The 16,319-nt window shown below is 32.7% G+C and overlaps 2 protein-coding genes across 2 annotated transcripts; both read left to right on the forward strand.

The window, feature by feature from the left end:
* Positions 1–2,874: 2,874 nt before the first annotated feature.
* LOC105861260 (olfactory receptor 8J3-like) lies at positions 2,875–3,822 on the forward strand. Its single transcript, XM_012746651.1, has one exon. It carries the CDS (start codon positions 2,875–2,877, stop codon positions 3,820–3,822), a length of 948 nt encoding a protein of 315 aa, XP_012602105.1.
* Positions 3,823–13,766: 9,944 nt separating this feature from the next.
* LOC105861262 (olfactory receptor 8J3-like) lies at positions 13,767–14,714 on the forward strand. The gene has a single exon (XM_012746654.1). The coding sequence runs from the start codon at positions 13,767–13,769 to the stop codon at positions 14,712–14,714; it is 948 nt and encodes a 315-aa protein (XP_012602108.1).
* The last annotated feature ends 1,605 nt before the right edge of the window (positions 14,715–16,319 follow it).

Genomic DNA, 16,319 nt, shown 5'->3' on the forward strand with positions numbered 1-16,319 from the left:
ACTTCTATCTACTGTGTTAGCAAGGAAAAAACAAAACTCACAAGGAAAATATTCATTTTCTGGGTTTCCCTTCATTCAACTGACCTAAAGGGAAATGTTCAAAAATAAGTGTTCTTTCTTTTTCTTGTACCATAAATTTTATAATAAAAAAGAATGCAAAGCACATGGAAACTGTTTCTAAAGTACACCTTTTAAAGGCTAATATTGTTACCCATTGATTGCAAAACACTAGAGTTATTAATAATTTAAAGATAACTCAACTGTCTTTGTACCAATTTGATCATTAGTATTATTAAAAAGATTGAAAATGCCTAGAGAATAATGAGTAACAACATTCTCGAATACTGCAAAACTCAAGTATATTGGCTCCACTTGACGATATGTTTATTTCCACTTTGTGTTTCATGGAGCCACTGCTAAAAATAGTGGGCAAACTTCTTTCAGAGATATTATCTTTCACACACAAAAAACGGAGTAATATCAGAAGAATCAATATGTGTAAGGACACAGAGAGTCAGTGATAAAAACACACTTATAATGTGTACCTGCTAGGGTAGCCTGATTACAAAAGTAATTTGGACCTGATTGTGAAATGTATTAAAAGTGACACAAAAGCTTATTCCCATTATTCTAGAAATTGCTTATATTTACACACTTTAATAAATCAAAAAACCTTATTAATTGGCATTTCCACCTGTCTACCTGAGAGAACCATCACATAGTGACCAGGAAGGATACAAGAGTCAACGACAGAGTTAACAAAGACTTAACGAAGTAGAAGAGGAATATACATAGGATGGGGAATTATACATAAAAATTAGCAAATAACACAATCTGTAGCTTTGAAAGAGAATATTAGAGAATGAATATGATGTCCATGATTTAAAATCATTGCTTTTAAAGTTTAAATACTGCATTTAAAAGTAAAGCATAAAGCCAGTAACATACTAGGTTTCAGTAGAATCAGAGTAGCGGATACAATTTGGAAGCATTAACACTGGCTGATAGTTGATGCCAAGGGAGACGTGGAGAGACTGAAGGCTGCAGACAGAAAATGAAAAACTTCAAAACCAGAGAAGGTAAGGTAATAAAAAGTCATGGTGTATTTTATATGTCAGAGGAGCATTTTCAACATATTTACCTTTGCCTGTAATCCTAGAATGTTCTTCATGTTATTCATTAAATGGCTAGTTCCTTCTGGAAACTTTAGGTTTGAATTCAAATGTCAACTTCTCAGAAAGTCCTTCCTTAGCATCCCACATGAAATTATTCTCCCAGGTTATCTTAATGTATTTTCTTGTTTAAATTACTTATTATACTTATTGTTATCTGCAATTATCATGTTTACATGTTTCTTGACCAGATCCTTGCTTCTTCTCTGTCATTGGAAGAGCAGGTTCAGGAGTCGAAGGTTAAGCAATTTAACTGAAGCCTGAATATTGCTTAGCCCAGAGTAGAAATTCAATAATTATGTGGTAAATAAATAAATCAGGAGACGACTTACAGAAACCAAGAAAGGGGATGACGTGTGGTGTCAGGAAGAAACTGATATGACATACTAACAATTTTAAGTATTTATTTCGTCCTATGTCTTTGAATCTATTTCCACCGTCACTTGCTTCATTTTTTCTCACAGAAAAATAATTCGGCATTGTTCTTTCTATATTAGCCTATTTGGAATGAGGGAAAATGTCCACAGCTTTAGATATTTACCAGTCAGACATTTACAATGATACAGTCTTGACTGTTTGGCATTTAACTCTGAATTTTTAGATAAGGCACTATGACTGGATTTCTTTGGGACAGATGCTGAACACTGGAATTATCAATTATTACAACAAAGGGACTCTAACAAGCTTAATTAGGGTCAAGTGATCATCCTTTAAAAAAAAATCTCAGAAAATATTCAGCTATTTGAAAATACTATGTAAATTTATGGAAATATGTGCATTATAATTATCAGAGAAACTCTAAACAATAGGAATGTTTATTTTTATTATAATAATGAAAAACATCAAAAATATCAATAAAAACTAAAGCTAAGACAAGATAGATTTTGTAAGTTATAAAAGTAATATAAAATTTTTAAATAAAAATATAATCAAAATAAAATACAATGGAGAAACTATGAACAATTGTAGAAACTTGTACGAGAATCCGGTAAAGCACAATGTCAAGGAATTGCAAAAATGGTACAGTTTTCAGTGATATTATTTATTAAAAGCAAAAAAGAGACTCCATAATCTGAAAAATAATCCTGAGAGTATATCTTCATATATTTTTCTCTGAGTTAATGAAATAAAAATGACAAAAAGTGGTGAGCAAACATGGATGTTAGACTGAATGAATTTGGCATACATCTAATGCACATTATAGAAGGACAGAATAAAAAAATGTGGTAGGATAGTACCAGAATAATCTATTCTTAAGAAAAACTAAGAAGTCTCAGATTAGAAAATCTCAAGGAGACATTAGATTTCTTGCACATATAGAAACCTCAACTCTTTCTAATTCTCAATGCAAAGGACATAAAGTATAAATAATGGCTTCAAATGTTTACAAGCTAAGAATATATTCATAATTCAATAAGATTGTAAAAGCTACATCCTGAAAATGTTGAATGATGCAAGACCATCTATTTGAGCTATCACACTTAATTTTCTATATTTACTCTTTCTCTCTCCCAAATGATTACAAATTTTACTGATTAACCTAGAACCTTGAGTTTAATAACTGAGCTAGATTCATTCATAATTCAAGCAAATATTTCTTAGGAAATGCTCTTGCAATCTAATGGGAGTGCTAGAAAATAATTTCTTAAAGTCTGTAAACATTTCTATTCTTTCCTAAACAGATGAATTCCCTAAATCCTACATGGGTCCTGAAAATTTCAGCCGGGTCACTGAGTTTATTCTCACAGGTGTCTCAGACCATCCAGAGCTCCAGATTCCCCTCTTCCTGGTCTTCCTGCTGATCTATGGGCTGACTGTGTCAGGGAACCTGGGCATCATCATCCTCACCAGTGTTGACCCTCGACTTCAAACCCCCATGTATTTTTTCCTCAGACATTTGGCTATCATCAACCTTGGCAACTCTACTGTCATTGCTCCTAAAATGCTGATCAATTTTTTAGTAAAGAAAAAAACTACTTCATACTATGAATGTGCCACTCAATTGGGAGGGTTCTTGCTTTTCATCGTATCTGAGATTATCATGCTAGCTGTGATGGCCTATGACCGCTATGTGGCCATCTGCAATCCCCTGCTCTACATGGTGGTGGTATCTCGCAAGATCTGCCTTCTGCTGGTGTCCCTCACATACCTCTATGGCTTTTCTACAGCTGTTGTGGTTTCATCTTGTGTATTCTCCGTGTCTTATTGTTCTTCCAATGTAATCAATCATTTCTACTGTGATAATGTGCCTTTGTTAGCATTGTCCTGCTCTGATACTTACCTTCCACAAACAGTAGTCTTTATATCCGCAGCTACAAACTTGTTTTCTTCCATGATTACAGTTCTAGTATCTTATTTCAACATAGTTTTGTCCATTCTAAGGATCCGTTCAGCAGAAGGAAGGAAAAAAGCCTTTTCCACCTGTGGTTCACATATGATGGCTGTCACAGTGTTCTATGGGACACTGTTATTCATGTATTTACAGCCTAAAACCAACCACTCCTTAGATACTGATAAAATGGCTTCTGTGTTTTACACACTGGTGATCCCTATGCTGAATCCCATGATCTACAGCCTGCGGAATAAGGATGTGAAGGATGCCTTAAAGAAATTCATGGCAAATCCTGGTTCTTCCTGTAAACCAATGTAATTTTAGAATGTTATAAGTAAACAAAGAATTAGTTAAGAAATACTGCCTTTATAAAACAGAAAGGAAAGCTTAGGTGGCTGACTTAGAGGTCTACAAGAAATACTGAAAATTAAGCTAGGAATTGGGGATTTTAGATTTTTTTTTTAATATTTGAATTGAAAACTAAATTTAAGCTCTTTGAGTTCAGAGATTTGTATAAGGGGACAAATATCAGTAACTTTGTCCAGGAGTAAGTAGGTAAACAATTTGAAAAGAAGTATTTCTAGAAGTCAAGAAAAAATATTTTTAAAAAGTTAAAACTTTTAATAAAGATTGCAAGTTTGCATGAAGGAAAAAAATGGAAAAATAAAAGTATAGATGATATTTTTTATTATTTAATATCCTTTTTTGCTTCTTCCTTGGTATGGCTGGGTAGAGTAGATAAATGCGTCTTGAAGAAATGTTATTATACATGGTTAAGCTACCTTTTTACAACTGAGTTACTAAAATTAAAATCACAATTATATTGAAAATAAAACTACCTGTTTCTTAACATTATCTTAATGATAAAATATATACTACCAATTAATTTATATTCTGAATGCTAACCAGTATAAAATTTAAACTATTTTATTCAACTTAATATAATTTATACAATTTTTAATGACATACACAGAATACCATATTGAATACACATTCATGGTGGATTTGATTTGTAAACCTAGAGCATTTTGTAAAGGTGTTTTATTTCTCCTTACTCTTAAGTATTATTCTTTAGTTCGCAAAATGAATATTCTGCTTTGTGATATTGTTAGATATTTACTAATCCAAGTTCATAAAAGTTTCTTATATCAGAGAATAAATTTAGTTTGTTTTATAAAATTTTTTTTTTTTTTTTTTTTTTTTTTTTGAGACAGAGTCTTGCTTTGTTGTCCAGGCTAGAGTGAGTGCCGTGGCGTCAGCCTAGCTCACAGCAACCTCAAACTCCTGGGCTCGAGCGATCCTTCTGCCTCAGCCTCCCGAGTAGCTGGGACTACAGGCATGCGCCACCATGCCCGGCTAATTTTTTTTTTTATATATATATCAGTTGGCCAATTAATTTCTTTCTATTTATAGTAGAGACGGGGTCTCGCTCTTGCTCAGGCTGGTTTTGAACTCCTGACCTTGAGCAATCCGCCCGCCTCGGCCTCCCAAGAGCTAGGATTACAGGCGTGAGCCACAGCGCCCGGCCCTGTTTTATAAAATTGAATTGAGTTTTCCAATAGTTCTCCATCAGTCAGCATACAACTAAATCTATTGTACAACTGTCCTTTGATTGTCCTCTACAAAATTGTCAATTTAAACAAATATTCCTATAAAAAATACCTTCACAAGAGCTAAAGAAACCAAGTGAATGTTCACAGCACTTGGTTATAGCATAAAAATAAGAAAAGACACATTGAAGATAGTGGGAAGAACAATTTGATGTCACCCACATCACTTCTCCCCTAATACCAGGAAGCACATTATGGAAAGAAATACCATTTCCTTAGGAAAAAGAGAGGGAAGTGAACATGGGATATTGTTTTGGTCCACAATACAATTACCTCAATGAAATTTAGCACCTGGTTGAACCTCATGGCCCATGAATACAGGCCAGTTCCTCCTGATTGAGGTCTGAGCTTCATGAACCCATAACCCCTGCAAAATGGACTCAATCTCTGGCCTATATGACAATTGGCTGACTACATTGACCCTGAGTTTTGGACAAACCTCACTGACAAAATCAGTAGAGGTTCTATATTTTAACAACAAAACATCTGAAAAAAAAATCAAGAATACAACCTTATCATTAATAGCTACAAAATTTAATATACTTAGAAATAAATTTATCTAGAAATTCAAGTATCTCTATACTGAAATCTTTAAAACATTGATCAAAGAAATTGAAGAAGACAAAAATATGTGGACATATATCAAATGTTCATGAATTAAAGGAATTAATATTGGAAAAATCTCCATACTACTTAAAGAGATCTATAGATCTGATGTAAAGTAGTACTGTTAAAGTAGCAGGGGCATTGTTCACAGAAACAAACAAACAAACAAAAACTAGTAAAATTTACACTTAAAACCACAACAGACCCTGGATAGAGAATGTCATCTTAAGCAAAAAGAACAAAGCTGTAGACATCACATGACATGACTTCAAAATATAGTTCAAGTCTATAGTAACCAAAACAGCATGGTATCGGGGTTAAAGCAGACACATAAACCAATGTAATAGAATAGAGATCCTAAATTGAGTCTACCCATTTACAACCAACTGATTTTTAACAAAGGTGCCAAGAACACACAATGGATAAAGGACATTCTCTTCAATAAATGACATAGGGAAAGTCAATATTCACATGCAGAAAACTTAAATTAAACCCTTATGTCTTGCCATGGTACAAAAATCAAAATAGATTGAAGACTTAAATTTAAGAACCCAAACTATGATAATATTAGAAGAAAACATAGGGGTAAGCTTCATGATAATGGTCTGAGCAATGATTTTTCCAGACATGACCACAAAAGCACAGAAAATAAGAGCAAATGTACATAAATGTGGTTACATCAAACTATTAATAAAGTTTTTCACAGCATAGAGTCCAATCATCAAAGTGAAAAGAGAACCTGCAAAATGGGAGAACATGTTTGCAAACTATATGTGCAATTAGGGGTTAATTGGTTAATAAATAAGGAACTCAATAAAATTCAATATTAAAAAAAAAGAAATAGCTCAATTTAAAAATGGGCAGGGGACCTTAATAGATATTTATCCAAAGAACACATACAAATGGCCACCATGTATATTAAAAAATTTGCATTGCTAATCATCAGAGAAATGCAAATGAAAGCCATGAGGATGTATCCCCTCACTTATTCAGCATGGCTATTATCAAATGTGTCTTCTCTTCTTATTATGCTATAACAGGTGCTATTTATTCTGACTTTATTTCCTTAGCTCTTGTGAAGGTAATTTTGTGTATGAATATTGATTTAAATTGCTGATTCTGTGGGGAACAATTAAAGGAGAGTCCTATTCCAAAATCTTTGTCCATCCTTCCATATTTCTTTTCATATTTCATAATTATTATGACAAGATTTTTTCCTATACTTAAAGAAACTTTTCTACACTGAAACACACTTATAAATAAGGTAAACATACACAGAGAATGTTAATATATCTTTTCTAGTATAGTTGTTTATTTGTTAAGATTCATTCCTATGGTTCAATGTCAGAATCCCTCATGAAGCTTAGTGTCTCCTAATAGAGTTGTACAACAGATTTAGTTGCACATTCACTGATTGAGAGCTATTAGAAAACTCAATTAAATTTTATAAAACAAACTATATTTTTCTCTAATGATATAAGCAACTTTCATGAATGTGTATTGTTATCCAATATATAATTGTTATCCAATTGTTATCCAAATATCTAATAATATCACAGTACAGATCATTTATTTTATACACTAAAGAAGAATAATACTTAGCATAAGGAGAAATAAAAAATTTACAAAATCCACTAGTTTAATAAATCAAATCCAGTGTCAATGTATGTCCAAAATGGTACTCTGTGTCTCTGATTAATAAATTGAATAAATTATAATAAGAGGAAAAATAATTTAAATCTTCTTCTAGCATTCAGAGCATTCAGAGTATAAATTAACTGGTAGTACACATTTTATCATTAAAACAATGTTGAGAAATAGGGAGTTTTATTTTTAATATTATTATCATTTTAATTTTAGTGACTGTGGTTGTAAAAAGAGACTATAACCATATATAATGATATTTTTTCCAGATGTATTGATCCACTATACCTAACAATATCCAGGAATAAACAAAAAAGGATATCAAAGAATAAAAAATATCAACTATATTTCTCCTGTTACTTTTTTTATTCATTCAAACTTTTTTTAACTTTTTAAAATCGTTTTTTTTTTAAATCATTTTTAAAATCATTTTTCTTAACTTCTGGAAGTATTTTTTTCAAACTATTTACCTATTTACTCCTGGGGAAGTTAGTGATAACTTCTTTCCCCTATACTAACTTCATAACTCAAAGAGCTTAAGTTTATTTTTCAATTCCAAAATTTAAAAAGAAATCCTAAAATCTCAAAATTCTAGCTTTCTTAACTTTTAGGATTTCTTGTAAAGCTTGTAAGTCATCCCCCTGACCTTTCTTTTCTGTTATATAAAAGCGGTTTATCTTAACTAATTCTTTGTTTTCTATAACATCTAAAATTACATTAGCTTACAGGAAGAACCAGGATTTGCCATGATTTTCTTTAAGGCATCCTTCACATCCTTATTCCGCAGGCTGTAGATCATGGGATTCAGCGTAGGGATCACCAGTGTGTAAAACATAGAAGCCATTTCATCAGTATCTAAGGAGTGTTTGGTTTTAGGCTGTAAATACATGAATAACAGTGTCCCATAGAACACTGTGACAGCCATCATATGTGAACCACAGGTAGAAAAGGCTTTTTTCCTTCCTTCTGATGAAAGGATCCTTAGAATGGACAAAATTATGTTGAAATAAGATACTAGAACTGTAATCATGGAAGAAAGCAAATTCGTAGCTCCAGATATAAAGACTAATGTTTCTGGAAGGTAAGTATCAGAGCAGGGCAATGCTAAAAGAGGCACATTATCACAGTAAAAATGATTGATTACATTGGAAGAGCAATAAGACACAGATAATACACAAGGTGAAACCAGAACAGCTGTAGAAAAGCCATACAGGTATGCAAAGGACCCTGCAGTAGGCAGATCTTGGAGATACCATCACCAGGTAGAGCATGTGATCCGCAAAGAGGACATAATCCATAAAGAAGAGAATTTAGCCAAGGCGTATTCCTTTCTAAATAATTGTATTCATCATCACATGCATAAAAATATATACCTAACATCTCCAGTGTTTAAAAAAATTGCATTTATCCATCAGGAAAGTTATAGACACATTAAATAATAAGCTAAACACTCTGACTCTTCTCCGGTGGTTGTCTTCTATGTTTTCCCTCCTGAAATGCAAGCATAAAGACAAGAGTAAGAAAATACTTTTAGTACAAGAGAATTGTTCCTTGGAGAACACATCCTTCTTTTAACATCCATGTCACCAAATTTCCTTAAGTAATGACTTAGGCAGTTTTATACTTTGAGGTAAACTGGTAGTGGGGAAGCCAAGAAAGATAGTGGCACAGTAAGAATATTATTTACACATAAAATGTGTCTTAATTTGGCTGCTAGACCATCATCAGTTCCTAGATCTCACATATTCCATTTGTGGTACAATGAATCTCTGAAGGGAAATAAGTTACTTTGACAGAAACACTTTGACCACTGTTTCCCTCAGGTGTCCTGGAATTGAATCACTTCAATAATATAGGCTCAGAGTCCCACAAAGAGGACTGACTCACAGGGTTTCTCACTGAATTGAATTCCTAGAGGGAGACCTTGTTAGGGAACCAATCCCAGGTGACAGCTTTCCCAAGGATGTAAAAGGCAGTGTGGGTACCCTAGATTACCTATGCTCAGAGTAGCGTTTCAAAGATTTATAGAGCCTCATTGACTCCTAGTACCACCTCCATGTAGATACTCTCTCTAAGAACTTGAAGCAGATTCTCCAATAGAGGTGGGTAGAAAATGTTTATTTTTGTACAATTTTTTTTATTTCAAAATAATACAGGGGTACAAACGTTTAGGTTACAGGTATTTCCTTTGCCCCACCTGAGTCAGAGCTACAAGCGTGCCCATCTCTGAGAGAGGGCACACCACACCCATTAGGTGCGAATATAGCCATCCCTCCTCCGCCATCCCACCTGCCCAATACCTGATAAATATTACTCCCATACATGCACGTAAGTGTTGATTAATCAGTACCAACTTGATGGTGAGTACATGTAGTGCTTGTTTTTCCATTCTTGTGATATTTCCTTATTAGAATGGGTTCCAGCTCTATCCAAGATAATACAAGAGGTGCTAGATCATCATTGTTTTCTGTGGCTGAGTAGAACTCCATGGTATGTATATATACCACATTTTATTAATCCACTCATGTAGTGATGGGCACTTGGATTGTTTCTACATATTTGCAATTGTGAATTGTGCTGCTACAAACACTGGAGTGCAGGTATGTTTATTATACAATGTCTTTTTTTCTACTTTGGATAGAACCATATATTAAAATGAGCCACTTCATTTTCATTTTAGAAATTATGTATAACTAATAATACAATGCTTAAACTAAGCTTTGTTTTAAAGATTCATAACTCTTTCTAGGAATATAGGATATCAAATAATACCCAGCTCTTTATATTTCCAAATTAGAATTGGCATCATTATGTCTCATGTGTTTACATTTTTTTATTCATCACTGAGACTTCATATAGCATAGTTTTAATTTTGCAATATTATCTAAAATGAAAATTGTCTATTTCCTTGGATATTTTGTGAAAGATAATTGGATAAACAACTAACAAAAGTCTAAATAATGCTGCATAATGATGAAATTAATTATTCATTAAATCTGATAAACTACCAGCAAATATGTACACACATATGTACATATGCATATACAGATGTGTGCATGAGACATATATACACATGTGTATGTGCATGTAGGCATAATATGTAATAATGGAATATGTTTAAGCTATCTAATGGTAAATAATCTGCCAACATTTTAATTAAGAAAATATCAGAAAAAACTATTTCCATGAGATATCAAAAACAGGGGTTTTATTTGAGGAAAGATTCTTGCATATGCAGGAGTAAAATTACAAGAAACTCAGAACCTTATAGCTCTGGTATGATAGGACACAACTTCTACCTACTATGTTATCAAGAAAAAAAATGAATCCAGAAAGAAAGTATTCATTTTCTGAGTTTCCCTTCTTTCAACTGACCTAATGGAGAATGTTCAAAAATTAGTTTTCTTTCTTTTTCTTGTAGTATAAACTTTATAATAAAAGAGAATGCAAATTACATGGAAACTGTTTCTGAAGTACACTTTTTAAAGACTAATATTGTTACCCATTGGTGGCAAAGCAATGTGCTATTTATAATTTAAAGCTAATTCAACCATCTTTCTATCAAGTTAATCAACAGTATTGTTAAAAATATTGAAAATGACTAGAGAATGATGAGAAACAACATTCTTCAATAATACAAAACTCAAGTTTGTTTGTTCCACTTCACATTACATTCATTTCCATTTTGTGATTGTATGTGACTGCTACAAATGGTGGACAAATTTCTTTCAGAAATCTTTCACAAAAAATGGAGTAATTTCAGAAGAATCAATATGCTTAAGGACACAGAGGGTCAGAGATAAAAACATACTTTCAAAGCATACCTGGTAGGGTAGCATGTTTGTAAAAGTAATATGGACTGATTGTGAAACATATTAAAAATGAGACAAAAGCTTATTTTCATTATTCTAATAATTGCTCAGATTGTACCTCTTAATAACTCAAAAAGCCTTAATAACTGGCATTTCCACCTGATTATCTGAGAGAACCATCATGCAGTGACCAGGAAGGATACAAGAGTCAATGGCAGAGTTAATGAAGACTTGACCCAAGATAGAAGTAGAAGAGAAAGATGTATAGGATAAGAAATTATTCATAGAAATTAGCAAATAACCCAATATGGAACTTTGAAAGAGAATATTAGAGTATGAATATGATGTTAATGATTTAAAATGATTGCTTTTAAGGTTTTAAGGCTGCATTTTCAAATAAAAGATAAAGCTAGTATCATACTAGGTTTCAGCAGAATCAGAGTAGCTGATACAATTTGGAAACATTAACACGGGCTGATAGTTGATACGTCTGCCAAGGGAGAATAAGGAGACTGAAGGTTGCCGACAGACTATAAAAGCCTGCAAACTCAAAGAAGACAGGTAAGAAAAAGGCACGGCGTATTTTTCTTTCCAGAGTAGCATTTTCAACATATTCACCCTTGCCTGGAATCTGTAATGTTCTTCCTGTCATTCGTTAAATAGCTTGTTCCTTCTGAAAACTTCAGGTTTGAATTCAAATGTCAACTTCTCAGAAAGTCCAACCCTTAACATCCCATGTGAACTTATTCTCCCAGGTTATCCTACTGTGTCTTCCTGGTTAGTTTGCTTATCATACTTATTGTTATTTGAAATTATCATGTTTACATGTTTCTTGACCAGATTTTTGATTCTTCCCTATCATTGGAAGATATGCACATATGCATATACAGATGTGTGCATGAGACATATATACACATGTGTATGTGCATGTAGGCATAATATGTAATAATGGAACATGTTTAAGCTATCTAATAGTAAATAATCTGCCAACATTTTAATTAAGAAAATATCAGAAAAAACTATTTCCATGAGATATCAAAAACAGGGGTTTTATTTGAGGAAAGATATCTCTCAGGTTCAAGACCTGAGAGATAAGTAATTTATCTGAGGCCTGAATATTGCTTAGCACAACATAGAAATTAATTAACTATGTGGTAAATAAATACACCAGAAGATTATTTAAAGAAACCAAGAAAGATAATGATGCGTAGTGTCAGAAAGAAACTTATATAAGATACTAACAATTTTAGGAATTATTTTGTCTTGTTTATGTGATTCTGTTTACACTGTCACTTCACTTTTTCTCACAGAAGTATATTTTTGTAAACTTCTTTCTATATTATCGTATATAGAATAAGTGAAAATGTTTATACCTTTGGAAATTGATGGGAAATTTATAATGATACTCTTCACTCCTCAGAATTTAACTCTGAATTTTTAGATAAGGGACATGATTTTTTGGCCAGATACCCAGCACTGGAATTATCAATTATTAGGGCAAAGAAACTTTAATTGGCTTACTTGGGGATAGTAACCATCCTTTAAGTACAAATATATAAGAAAATATTCAGCCATATTAAAATGTTATTTAATTTCATGCAAAATATGTGCACTGTAATTATCACAGAAATTCTAAATGATAAGAATGTTTATTTGTATTACAATAATGAAAATATAAAAATGTGAAAAAGATCAATATAAAGGTCAACTAAAATTGAGAGAAGATAGATTTTGAAAGTTATAAAATAACATAAAATTGTATAACTAAAATATAATTAAAATAAAACACAATGAAAAACTATGAACAATTGTACAATTTTGTGGGTTGAGAAGCTAAATACCACAAAGCAGGAAGGCATAGGAAGTAGAATCCAGTAAAGCATAATGTCAAGGAATTGCAAAAATGATAACATTTTAAATTATATTATTTATTGAAAATTAAAAACAGAATCAGTAACCTGAAAAATAATCCTGAGGATATATCTTCATATATTTTTTATCTGAGTTGATAAAATAAAAATGACAAAAAGTAGTTAGCAGACATGGATTTTAAACTGAATGAATTTGATGTATATCTAATACATGTTATAGAAGGATAGAATTTTAAAAATGTGGCAGGGTAGTACCCAAAATTCTAGTCTTAAGAAAAACTGGAAGTCTCGGATTAAGAAATCACAGGAGCCACTAGATTACTTGCAGACATAAAATGATTCAAGCTTTTCTCACACTCAATGCAAAAGACATAAACTCTAAACCATGGCTTCAAATATTTACAAGCTAATAACATATTCGTAATTCAATAAGATTGCAAAAGCTAAATCATGAAAATGTTGCATGATTCTGGAACATCTACCTGAGCTATCACACTTAATTTTCCAAGTTTGCATTTTCTCACTCCTAAATGTTTACAAATTAAACTTATTAGACCTAGAAACTTGAGTTTAATAACTGTGCTAGATTAATACATAATTTAAAGAAATATATCTTGGGAAATGCTCTTGCCATCTAATGGAAGTCCTAGAAAATAATTCTTTAAAGTTTGTAAACACTTCTTTTTTTTGCCCAAATAGGTAAATTCCCGAACTCCTACATGGCTCCTAGAAATGTTACCCAGGTCACAGAATTTATTCTCACAGGTGTCTCAGACCGTCCAGAGCTCCAGATTCCCCTCTTCCTGGTCTTCCTGCTGATCTATGGGCTGACTGTGTCAGGAAACCTGGGCATCATCACCCTCACCAGTGTTGACCCTCGACTTCAAACCCCCATGTATTTTTTCCTCAGACATTTAGCTATCATCAACCTTGGCAACTCTACCGTCATTGCCCCTAAAATGTTGGTCAATTTTTTAGTAAAGAAAAAAACTATCTCATATTATGAATGTGCCACCCAACTGGGAGGGTTCCTGCTTTTCATTGTATCAGAGGTGATCATGCTGGCTGTGATGGCCTATGACCGCTATGTGGCCATCTGCAATCCCCTGCTCTACATGGTGGTGGTATCTCGCAAGATCTGCCTTCTGCTGGTGTCCCTCACATACCTCTATGGCTTTTCTACAGCTGTTGTGGTTTCATCTTGTGTATTCTCCGTGTCTTATTGTTCTTCCAATGTAATCAATCATTTCTACTGTGATAATGTGCCTCTGTTAGCATTGTCCTGCTCTGATACTTACCTTCCAGAAACATTAGTCTTTATATCTGGAGCTACAAATTTGTTTTCTTCCATGATTACAGTCCTAGTATCTTATTTCAACATAGTTTTGTCCATTCTAAGGATCCATTCATCAGAAGGAAGGAAAAAAGCCTTTTCCACCTGTGGTTCACATATGATGGCTGTCACAGTGTTCTATGGGACACTGTTATTCATGTATTTACAGCCTCGAACTAACCACTCTTTAGATACTGATAAAATGGCTTCTGTGTTTTACACACTGGTGATCCCTATGCTGAATCCCATGATCTACAGCCTGCGTAATAAGGATGTGAAGGATGCCTTAAAGAAATTCATGGCAAATCCAGATTCTTCCTGCAAACCAATGTAATTTTATAATGTAATAGGTAAACAAAGAATTCATTAGGATAAACTGCTTTTTGTTTTTGTTTTTTCCTTTTATTTTATCATATTATGGGGGTACAAAGGTCAAAAAAGGAAAGAAAGGATAAACTGCTTTTTATAACAGAATGGCTGACTAACAGGTTTGCAACAAATCCTGAAAATTAAAAAGAGGTAGGATTTGGGGATTTGAAAAGTCTTTTAATTTTTCGAATTGAAAAATAAACTGAAGTTCTTTGAGTTGTAAGGTTAATGTGGGGGATAAAAAATTATCACCAACTTTGACAGGGAGTAAGGAGGTAAACAAGTTGGAAAAGAAAAAAATATCTACATAAGTCAAAAAATCGGTTTCAAAAAGTTAAATATGTTTGAATGAAGCAATGTGACAAGAGAAGTATAGATGATATTTTATACACTTTGATATCCTTTTTTGTTTCTTCCTTGGTATGGTTGGGTATAGTGGATCAATGCATCTTGAAAATATGTTTTTATACATGATTATAATTCCTTTTTACAGCTTAGTCACTAAAATTGAAATGAACATTATATTAAAAATGAAACTCCTTGTTTATTAATATTTTGATGATAAAATGTATACCATCAATTAACTTATACTCTCAATACTAACTAGAATAAGATTTAAGTAATTTTATTCCACTTAATATAATTTATTTAATTTTAGAATGAGAGAAACAGAGCACCATATTTGAAGAACTGTCATGCTGGAATTGAGTTATAAACCTAGTGGATTTTGTAAAGGTATTTTATTTTCTTGTGACTGTAAGTATTTTTCTTTAATGTATAAAATAAATCATTTTTATTGTGGTATTATTAAATATTTAACAATCCAAGTTCATGAAGGTTGCTTACATCATTAGAGAAGCAATTTTGTTTGTTTTATAAAATTTAATTGAGTTTTCTGATGTTTCTCAATCAGTGTGTGTACAACTAAGTCTATTATAAAACTCTGAGTAATAGGGGGCATTAAGCTTCATGGGGGATTCTGACATTGAACTTTAGGAAAGAATCTTGACAAAAAATCAAACTAGACTGGAAAAGATATATTAACATTCTCGTGTATGTTCACCCTACTTATAAGTGTGTTTCAGTGTAGAAAAGTTTCTTCTAGTATAGGAGGAAATCTTCAGTCATAATAATTATGATACATGAAAAGAAATGTAGGAGGATGGAAAAAGATCTTGGAATAGGACTCTCTTTTGATTGTTCCCCAAAGAAACAGCAATTTAAACAATATTTGTGCATAAAAATAGCTTCACAAGAGCTAGGGAAATGAAGTGAGTATTCACAGTGCATGATTGTAGCATAATTATATGTTGCATGATTGTAACAGAAGAAAAGAGACACTGAAGAAATTAGGACAATTTGAAATCACCCACATCACTTCTCCCCGACCCCAGGAAGCGCATTATGGAAAGATATACCATTCACTTGGGAAAAAGAGAGGAAAATGAACATAGGATGTTGTTTTGGTCCACAAGACAGTGTTTCCCTCAATGAAATTTAGCACCTGGTAGACCCTCATTGCCTCTGAATGAGGCATATCCATGTAACTCTTGACTGATGTCTGAGCTTC

This window comes from Microcebus murinus, chromosome 4 (assembly GCF_040939455.1).
Source record: "Microcebus murinus isolate Inina chromosome 4, M.murinus_Inina_mat1.0, whole genome shotgun sequence".
NCBI classification, from domain to species: domain Eukaryota; kingdom Metazoa; phylum Chordata; class Mammalia; order Primates; family Cheirogaleidae; genus Microcebus; species Microcebus murinus.